We start from the raw sequence: 9,480 nt of genomic DNA, 5'->3' as shown, positions 1-9,480 counted from the left end.
ACGCAGTGAGGCGTGTGTACACCTAGGATCTGTGCACGCGCGTGTGCCCCGCTCTGTGGGAGTTTCCGCCATGTGCACACGCAGTGAAGCGTGTGTACACCTAGGATCTGTGCACGCGTGTGTGCCCCGCTCTGTGGGAGTTTCTGCCGTGTGCACACGCAGTGAGGCGTGCGTACCCCTCGGATCTGTGTGCACGCGCGTGTGCCCCGCTCTGTGGGAGTTTCCGCTTGCTGCTGCACCAGATTTCCGCAGTCCGAGACGCATAAACAGCGTGCTTGTTCTCTTACGATTCTGGAGGCCATGAGTCTAAAAGGAGGGTCAGGTTGGCAGGGCTGTGACTCTGGGGGAGGATGTGCTTCCTCGACTTCTGGCTTTGAGGGCCGCCCGCGGTCCTTGGCCACGGGCCCCTCCTTTCTCAAGGCCAGCCCCTGGCACCTGCGGCCTCTCCTCTCTGACCTCTGACCTCTGGCCGCCTCTCGGAGTTTACATAGTGGCAGTTTGGGTCTGCCCGGACGACGAGGACGCTTGTCCGAGAAGGGACAGAGTCCCAGGTCCCAGGAATCAGGCTGGGACAGCTCTGGGGACTGTTACTCAGCTCAGCATATACTCTAGTAAGAACCACAAGCGCGTGGCTTTGGCTCCCACGACTGTCAATAAAGGTCTGGTCCCCGTGCTGGCTTCCTGGGCTTGGCAAGCCCCGCCCTGCGTCTCATCCGTGACTGCTCCCCTCGGCCCACGGTCCCCTCCTGCCTCAGGGCTTTTGCAAGGCTGTTCTGAGGCAAGGAATCTGTGGCCCTGATGCTCCTCTGTCCAGGTCCTGGCCGGTGGAGGTGGCGGGAGCCCCAGGGGTCCTCCCTCTGCTTCTGGGTCATCAGCACCTCCGGGGCCGGAGCCGCCCCCCTGCCCGTTGCAAGGGCTCCGCTCTGTGGCTGAGGCCTCCAGACCACACCTAGTGCCTGTGGGCCTCTAGGCGATGGTGGGGTGACCGGGTGCCCCCAGCATCCCTTCTGCCGGGCGTCCTGTCCGCGCAGGGACTTGGCAAGATGGTTTTCCCACGTCCTGTCTGCACCGAGCTCCTCACTGTTGCTTTGCGCCAGCTCCTGCCCCCACCATGGGAGAGGCGCCCTGCTGAGTCCCCCTGCGGGGGTCCCCCTCCCCCCGATGGCACAGGAGAGCCGCCGGGGCCTGGCAGGCGCAGCCCTGTGTCGGAGCCCTCCCGGGGTGCCTGCGCCGCCTGAGGGCAGAGCGGCCGGAGCCAAGGTCACCTGGCAGCTGTGTCCCCACAGAGGAGGAGCTCCGCAAGCTGAGGGAGGAAACCAACTCGGAGATGCTTCGGCAGGAGCTGGACCGGGAGCGGCAGCGGCGGATGGAGCTGGAGCAGAAGGTCCAGGAGGTGCTGAGGGCCAGGTGAGGAGGGGGCCAAGGCCCCCCACGGCCCCCGTGGGCGCCTTCTCGCCCCTGAGCCCCCGGGAATTCAGGCCCCCCTTCCCGTGCCCCCCACGGCCCCCGCGGGCGCCTCCTCGCCCGAGCCCCCGGGCATTCAGGCCCCTCTTCTTGTGCCGCCTGCTGCACACAGCGACCCTAGGGTTCACCCACCACGGAGGGTCCCCCTCATCCCGGCGGGCCCCTCCGCCCTGGGGGCACAGGTGCCGCCCCGGCTCCCGGAGGGCCTGGCCTGGGCCCTGCCGCCAACGGAGCTGTCCCTGGCGTGTGGCATCACGCCTGCCTCATGGGGCGCCAGCGAGAAGTGGGTCATTCCAGGGGGTGTTAGTGCGTTGGGAGGGCCATGCTCTGCTGCCCCTGCAGGCTGGTGGCCGAGGCCGCTGCTGGGACGTCCCCACGGAGCCGGTTCTTCCATGGGGCGGCCATGTGCACTGTCGTTTCCGAGTGTCTCAGTGGCTCTGGTTCTGAGGACCCCACGCCCCAGGTGCCCCGTGCAGGGGTTTTAGTCATGGGAAGGGGATGGCCAGGCCAAGGTCATCTCCGTGGTGGCCACTCCGGGAGCTGGGGGCGCCTGGCTCTCCCTGGGGAGGGTCCTTTTCCTGCTTTGCAGGTGTTCAGGACAACTCGTATGTGCTTTGGGGCAGCCTTGAAATCATCTGTGTGGCCTGTCCCCACAGGTCAGCGTGGCGGTTCTGGGGACTCCCGGGGGGGGGCCCTCCAGCTTGTCAGGGGAGGACTCGCCCTGCATTGCCATCTGTCCTGGGGGCAGGGCCAGAGCCCCGACCCAGACACAGACACGTGCGCCTCATCCAGGACTTTACCTGATGTTGGACTTTCTTACCTGGAAATCTGGACATTGAAAGATTCAGTTACGTTTTAATTATGCAAAGAGGTGCGGCCAGTGACCGACCCCGGACGGATGCTGGGAGATCCGGGGACTGGCCCTGTCCCCAGGTGCCTCCTCGGCCACGGCCACAGCCAGCCTTCCGTGGTGCATCACAGCGCCGTCTCCCGGACAGAGCACACTTGTGTCTGGTGCAGACGCGTGTTTGGGTCCAGCCTTGCCCGGAGCCCTTGGCTGGAGGCTGCGGTGGCCTTGAGTGGTGCTCGCCCCTGTGCCCGCTCTGTCTTCCCGTTCCCGGCCCCTGCCCAGCCTCCCTCCCCGGTCCCCCACCAAAGCCTCGTCCCAGTTCCGAGGACGCATGGGGACCAGTGTCCCACAGGGCGTCTTGGGGGCCAGCGGGGTTGTCACAATAAAGGAATGTCCAGGCTGGGACCGAGGAAGCTGGGGTGCATTGTGGGGCCGCCCCCCCGCTTTGCGTGGGGGTGAGGGTGGGGTTCAGGAACCTTCTGGAAACTGAGACCTGAACGGGGAGGTACAAGGAGTAGCAGGTTTCATGCTAGTGATGACTTCTCTCTCTTTTCTTTTAGTACTTATCTATTTTGAGAGAGAGCATGAGCTGGGGAGGGTCGAGGGGAGAGAGAGGGAGAGAGAGACAATCCCAAGCAGGCTGTGAGCCATCCGCGCAGAGCCCAACACGGGGCTCGATCTCACGAACCCTGAGATCGTGACCTGAGCTGAGATCAAGAGTCAGATGCTGAACCAGCTGAGTGTCCCACAAGTGACGGCCTCTTGCACTGTCATCTCGACGTCTGTCTGGGGTGGCCGTGGCTGTGCCTGGAGGGGGAGCGTGTGCTTCCCACACACGCACACACTCACCACACACCACATACACCACGCATGGGCACACACACTGCACACGACCACACATACGTGCACACATCACAGATACATGTGTGCGTGCACACCACACACGTGCACACACATCACACACGTGCACACGCCCCAAGCTGCAGATGAGCTTAGGACTGAAACGTGGGAATTACGTTCATGTAAACCTCTGTTTTGGTTTTAAAGAAAATTCCTGAAAAGCCATTGTAATTAAAGCTTGTTGGTAAATAGGCAACGTCCGTTTCCAGTTTGGGCTCCAAAAGCCACATAGAAACACTGCCTTCCTGCCTGGGACCCCGGCCTCCGGTTCTCCTTGGGGCTGCCCCTGTGCCGGGCCGCAGGCCTTCCTGCGGGGGGACGAGGGTGGCAGGGCAGGGGGTAGAAGATGGACCCCCAGCCTGGGGAGGGGCGGGGCCCTGGCGCCACGCCCAGAACTTCCTGGGACTCCGTGCCCTCTGGCCTCAGGTGGTTGCAGATCAGAAAATTAGATTTTCTTTCTTCTTTTTTTGTTTAAGTTTGTTTATTTTTGAGAGAGAGAGGCAGAGTGTGAGCAGGGGAAGGGCAGAGAAAGAGGGAGACACAGAATCCGAAGCAGGCTCTAGGCGCTGAGCTGTCAGCACAGAGCCCGACGCAGGACTTGAACTCACGTACCATGAGATCATGACCTGAGCTGAAGTCAGACGTTCAACCGACTGAGCCACCCAGGCGCCCCCAGAAAACTGGACTTTCAAAGAGCAATTCTGGCGCATTCCACCCCAGCCTCGTTTGGTGGATCCTCGAGCATCAGCGTAGGGTGTTCCGGAACGTTCGAAAGAGCCCGCAGGTGCTAGAAATACCTTTCCTCTGATTGAGGGAGGTCACGGTCACACAGCTCGTTTCCTGAGGTCACCTCGCTGACTTCACCGGGAGCTGCAGGTGGGACCGTGCGCCCGAGCGTCACAGGCTGCCGTGTCCTGATCGCCACCCTCAGCCGGCTGGCCGTCTCCGCGTCCAGTGCGCTTGACAGGACTGACCGAGTCCGGGTCTGGTGGGCCGTGTCTCCCGGGAGTCCCACACCGGTGTCCTCCGGCCTCTCTCCCCGCGGATGGCCTGCAGCCCGTTACCGTCTAAATCCCTGTTTGTGTCTAGCAGGGGTTCAGGTTAGAAAAATCAGTGACTGTGCAAACCAAGCCCAGGACTCCAGAAAGTGGCCACCGGCCACTCGGACCCCAGGCCGACCTGTGGCTCAGGCAGGGCCGTGTCCTTCGTGCTGCACCCCGGGCCCAGGCTGCGGGGGGCAAGTTTGTTAGTGCTGCTCGGTGAGCCACGGCTTCCGGAACCTCCAGGCTCGGCAGAGACACCCCGGTTCTGGGGCCGTCACACGTGCCCGGGCACGGAAGTCACTCGGCTGGGCCCTGGGCGCCCCTCCTGTCCCAGTAAACCCCAGTCTGTGGGTGGTAGCTGGGGGCGTGGACAGTGTTTGGGCAGCCGGCCCCCTCCTCTGGGCTCCACCTCTGTCCCACCCTGCTGGTCTCCTGTCCCCGTGCCTCCTGCTCCAGATTCCAGTCACGGCTTTCAAGCCCGCAAACCAGGTCGGTTGACGCCGTGCGGCGTCAAATCCCGTTACGTGAACAAGCACACCCCTCCCTCCCCAAGGCGGAGGGTCGCCCAGCCCTGGAAGAGTCCTCTGTGTCGGCCCTCCACCCCCTGCCAAGGGCCTGCTGAGGTCTGCCTGGGGCTCCACTTCCCCACATCCTAGGGTCTCCGCTGGTCTGGGAGCCACAGACAGTGTGGCCGAAGCACCGGCCCCGGGCCGGGGGCGGGGGCCGGGCGGGCTTCCTCAGGCCCTCTGGCTGAAAGGTCAACAGTCAGGGTCTGGCAGGTGCATGGGGCTCCGGGAGAGGCCTCCGAGGCCGGGGGGCTGCTGTGGTGGCTTGTGGCTGGGCTGCAGGGGCAGGAAGTCAGGCAGGGGGCTGTCACCGGCCAGCGCAGGGTGTCCCAGCCTGTGGCTTTGCGCCGGGCTTGCTGAGGATGCACGTTGGTGTCTTCATCAGCGTGCTAGTTAGTGGGAGGGACGCTTACTCTGAACTTAATAAGGAACCAGATGTGTCCGGGGCACCTGGGCGTCTTGATCGGTTAAGCGTCTGACTCTGGCTCAGCTCAGGGTCTCACGGCTCGTGGGTTCGAGCCTGGCATTGGACTGTGCTGAGTGCGCGGCCTGCTTGGGATTCTCTGTCTCTCCCTCCCCTGCACGCTCGCTCTCAAAATAAATAAATCAATAAAAAAGCAGATGTGTTAACAGGAGAGCAAAGAGTTGCATGTTTAGGAGAGGGTGTTCGGTTATTAAAAACAAGAAAGCGCGTCCATCGTGCACGCGGCTCTGTGCGCCTCGGCTGCCGTCGGAGTCTGAGCGGCGAGGGCCCAGGGGAGCCCGGCTGCTTGGAAGGGACGCTGGAGAGCCAGCACTCCGCAGAGCCCGGACGCACGCCGTGGTTTGAACTAACCGGATTCTTGCCCCTTCTCCCCTCTCTTTAAGGACCGAGGAGCAGACGGCTCCGCAGCCCCCGAAGGGGCAGGCCCAGGTCAATAACGGAGCAGGTAGGGTGGCTGGGGTGGGCCTTGGGGTGGGCGTTGGGCCCATTTCTGGGCGCCCTGCCCACACTGGGGTCCCCTGGGGCTGGACCTCCATGGGTGTTGTGAGCTGGCGAAAAGTCACAGCAGATGAGACGTGATGTTCTTTTTTTGCAAAAATAGCACACGGCACCAGCCTCAGCCCTTCCTGACCGAGAGATAGTGTCACTGTCACCCCGGGCTCCCGGCCACTGACCTGGGGGCCGCCGTGGTCCGGATGTGCCCCCATCCTGAGCCCAGTTCTTGATCTTACTCCACCCTTTGTCCTTCCTAACCATGTTCTGGGAGGAACCTGGGTTTTCTGTCCAGCGTTCTAGGGACCTGACCGGGGGAGGGGGGGGCTGGCCCTCCCGCCTCCGGACCGGGACTGGTCCCACAGGCCGACCGCTTGGGAGCGCCCCCGCTGTGCTGGGAGCGGAGAGTCAGTCTGGGGGCCTTAGGGCTCGGCCTGCCTCACACAGTTCAGGGAACCGAGGCCCAGGATGGAAAGCCTCTTCAAGGGGCGCCCGCCACACGGAGGCCCAGCGGGGACCCCCTGCCAGATTGTGTCTTCCAGAGGGGAAGGTGACCCCTTCCCAGGGACATGCAGGCAGGCTGGTCCACGTATAGGACTGTCTGCTGTGCCCCTTGGGTCATTGTCTCCCTGGGCCCTTGGGCTGCACACTCGAGACCCGAGGTCCAAGCCAGGAGCACAGGAGAGGCCTTGAGGTCCCCGCCGTGATCGCAGAGTGACCTGCATGCGTGGGGGGTCAGAGAAGTGGGGGGTGGAAAGGCCCTAGCACTCGGTCCCCAGGCCGAGGGCCAGTCTGTACCCTGGTCGGTGGAGTGGTGGGCTCTGTGTGGGCAGAGGGAGGGACAGCGGGAGGCGGGGACAGGTGCCCTGCACGTCTCCCTGCCCTGCAGCCAGCGCGGAGGGGCCGCAGTGCCCCGGCCACAGCCCTGGCGTAGACCTGGGGGTCGGCAGACTACGGCTTCCTGGCCGACTTCACATTTTTAAAAGGTGTCTACATTTTTAAATGGCTGGAAACAGTGAAAGGACTGTGGGTCTCACAATTCCGCATCCCTGGTGTGGTTTCGCCGGGACCCAGGCAGGCTTGTCAGCGCCCTGCCAGCCCGCCCCACCCCTGCCTGCGCCGGGCCCCGCCCCGGGGAGGGGGAGACGCCCCCAGACCCTCCCCATGCCTCTCCCCTCCAGACCTCTGCTTGTCCCCTGGGCGGCCTCGTGCACAGACCTCCGCGCCCGCCGGCTCCTGCATTGTGGCGGGACAGCGCCCCCTGCGGGTGACTGTGCCGAACGCAGGGATCGCAGCTTCCTCCTGGTTTTCTGGGTCCCTTTCTGAAGGTCCTGGCAAAGGCCACTTCCTTCACTGGGGCCCCGACCAGGACACGGTCATGTGCAGAGAAAGGGAGGGCGACGCAGATGCCAGGGGCCGGGAGTCTGCTGGGGCGGCACCTGCGCCCCGGGTGGGTGTGACAGGAGACCCCACCTGGTCCGTGTTCCCGGTCGGGCCTTGGGGGGAAATCGGGGGAGACTCGGTGTCAGGGTGTCCGCGCCCCCCTCCCCCCGTGCCCGTGTTCCTCACCGGGCCCCCTCCCCACAGACCGGCGGAGCCAGGGGCTGTGCCCCCGGGTCCAGAAGTGGTTCTATGAGAAGTTCGGGGAGTACGTGGAGGACTTCCGGTTCCAGCCCGAGGAGAGCACGGTGGAGACGGAGGAGCCCCTCAGCGCCCGGAGGTGGGGGCCCTCCCGGGGTGGGGCGGGGTGGGGGCACGTGACAGGCGGTGCCTCGGTGGTCCACTCAGCACGCTCGCTCGCTGTGCTCGGTGACCAGCGGTGGGTGGGGACGGTGGCCTGGGGACCTCGGGTTCCGGGACGCGGGCAGGAGACAGGGACGGCGGCGTAGGTGTGACCCGCCCCCCCCTGAAGTTAGTGAGCAGCAGTGAGGCGCGGCCCCGTGGCGCGGAGCTGGGCGTGGGGACGCGGTGTGTGGCGCTGGCGCTCAGCCCGCTCTCCCTCTCTCTCAGGTTGACGGAGAACATGAGGCGACTCAGTGAGTACTTGGCCCGCCCCTGTGGGGCCCCTGGGCGCGCGTGTGGGAGCAGGGGCCCCTGGCTGAACTGGACGTCTTTCCAGAAAAATGATCCTGGAGGTTCCTTAGGAGCAAGGCTCCCCCCAACCCCCTGTCCCCGTCCATCAGGATGAGAGCAGCTCTGCCCGACCCCGAGCCAAGCCTGGAAGTTTCCCTCCAGGCCTAGAAGCCCCAGTGGAAAGTGGTGCTTCTCGAAGTATCTGCCAAGTCCCGGGTGCCTGCGGGGACATGCAGTGGTGGCACCAGCATGGCCGAGGGAGCCCAGCGGGGGGTCTGGCGCACCAGGAGTCCGAGTCGTTCGGGGCCCCCTCTGCTCATGCCCCTCACGCCCCCCCCAGGCGTGCCCGAGCGCTGGCCTCAGCGCGGTCTGTTCTGTCCCCAGAGCGGGGCGCCAAACCCGTCACCAGCTTCGTGAAGAACCTCTCTGCCTTATCGGACTGGTACTCCGTCTACACGTCCGCCATCGCCTTCACCGTGAGTCCCCGGGCTGGGGACGGTCTGCCAGCCCTGCAGGCGGCCATCGCGGTCTCCGAGCCTCCCCTGGGGACATGGTGCCTTGGTTGCTCTGGCTGTTGTGTGGGGACCGCCGCTGCCCGGCCCTGGGTCGTCTCGAGGACCGGGGGAGGGCGTTGGGGGGACTCCCCGCACAGACAGCCCCTGAGGCCATGTTCCCAGGAAGGGGCCTCTGTCCACCTTGGTCCGCTCCCCGGGACGAGTCGGGGAGGGGATGGTGAGGAGGCTCGTCTGCCCAGGGGCGGCCCCAGCTCCCTCCCACTGGGTACCTGGGGCAGGGGGAGGCTCCTGGCGAACACGAGGGGGCCTGGGGGCCTCCCTGTGGGCGGGCAGCAGAGCAGCAGGCCGGCATTGCCCTGTGCTCTGGGGACAGGGAACTCGGCCACCCGGCCCCGCACAAGGAGACCCCGCCATCACTGGGAGGGGACACAGCTGCCCACTGCCTGCCGGGCCCGCGGCCAGAGACAAGCAGCCTCATCTCTGCATTCTGGAAGGTTCTGAGGCTGCCTTAAAGCCCACAGCCTGCTGCCTGTCCCGGGGGGAGAAGGGCATTTTGCGCATTTACAGAGGCTAGGACTGCATGGCAGGACCCCGGCTCCCCCTTCTCCCTGGGGCCCCCCCTTCTCCCTGGGCCCCGCCCTTCAGAAGCCCTTTGCTCCACGAGGCCTGGTCCTGTCCGTGAACTGTCACCAAGACTCAGGCCCGCCATTCAGACCCTCCTGCCCGGCCTCCTCCGCCTGAGCCCCCACATTGAGCCCTCTGCCCCCGTCTGAGCGTCTGCTCCGCGCCAGGCACAGGCGGGGCCAGAGCGAAGGGGCCTGAGCAGCTCGTGGTGCATAGTGGGGTTTCAGCCAGCGGACGGCCACCTCACCTGGCCGTGCTGAGTCCTCGCGGGGCTTCGGACTCTGCGCAGGGGGGCCGCACCATGGGCTGGCAGGGACCTCAGCCCATCCCAGCCCTCGACCAGTAGCTGCTTTCTGGGGCACCCCCTCCCCATGCACCCAGAGCCCCCACTCCTGTGCACTCAGAGACCCCCCAGTGCACCCAGAGCCCCCACTCCTGTGCACTCAGAGCCCCCCCAGTGCACCCAGAG

General features: G+C 65.2%; 1 protein-coding gene across 2 annotated transcripts in view; it reads left to right on the top strand.

Annotated features, from left to right (window-relative positions):
• GRAMD4 (GRAM domain containing 4) overlaps positions 1-9,480 on the top strand; it is a 41,984-nt gene that overhangs the window by 22,467 nt on the left and 10,037 nt on the right. For both annotated transcript variants that reach the window (XM_029954299.1, XM_029954300.1), the window contains 5 exons: positions 1,287-1,407; positions 5,691-5,752; positions 7,387-7,519; positions 7,810-7,835; positions 8,257-8,348. In XM_029954299.1, the coding sequence (XP_029810159.1) occupies positions 1,287-1,407; positions 5,691-5,752; positions 7,387-7,519; positions 7,810-7,835; positions 8,257-8,348 (434 nt within the window). The remainder of the gene's footprint in view (positions 1-1,286; positions 1,408-5,690; positions 5,753-7,386; positions 7,520-7,809; positions 7,836-8,256; positions 8,349-9,480) is intronic.

This window comes from Suricata suricatta, chromosome 10, assembly GCF_006229205.1.
Source record: "Suricata suricatta isolate VVHF042 chromosome 10, meerkat_22Aug2017_6uvM2_HiC, whole genome shotgun sequence".
Lineage (NCBI taxonomy): Eukaryota > Metazoa > Chordata > Mammalia > Carnivora > Herpestidae > Suricata > Suricata suricatta.
This window is presented reverse-complemented; position numbering and strand designations above follow the sequence as displayed.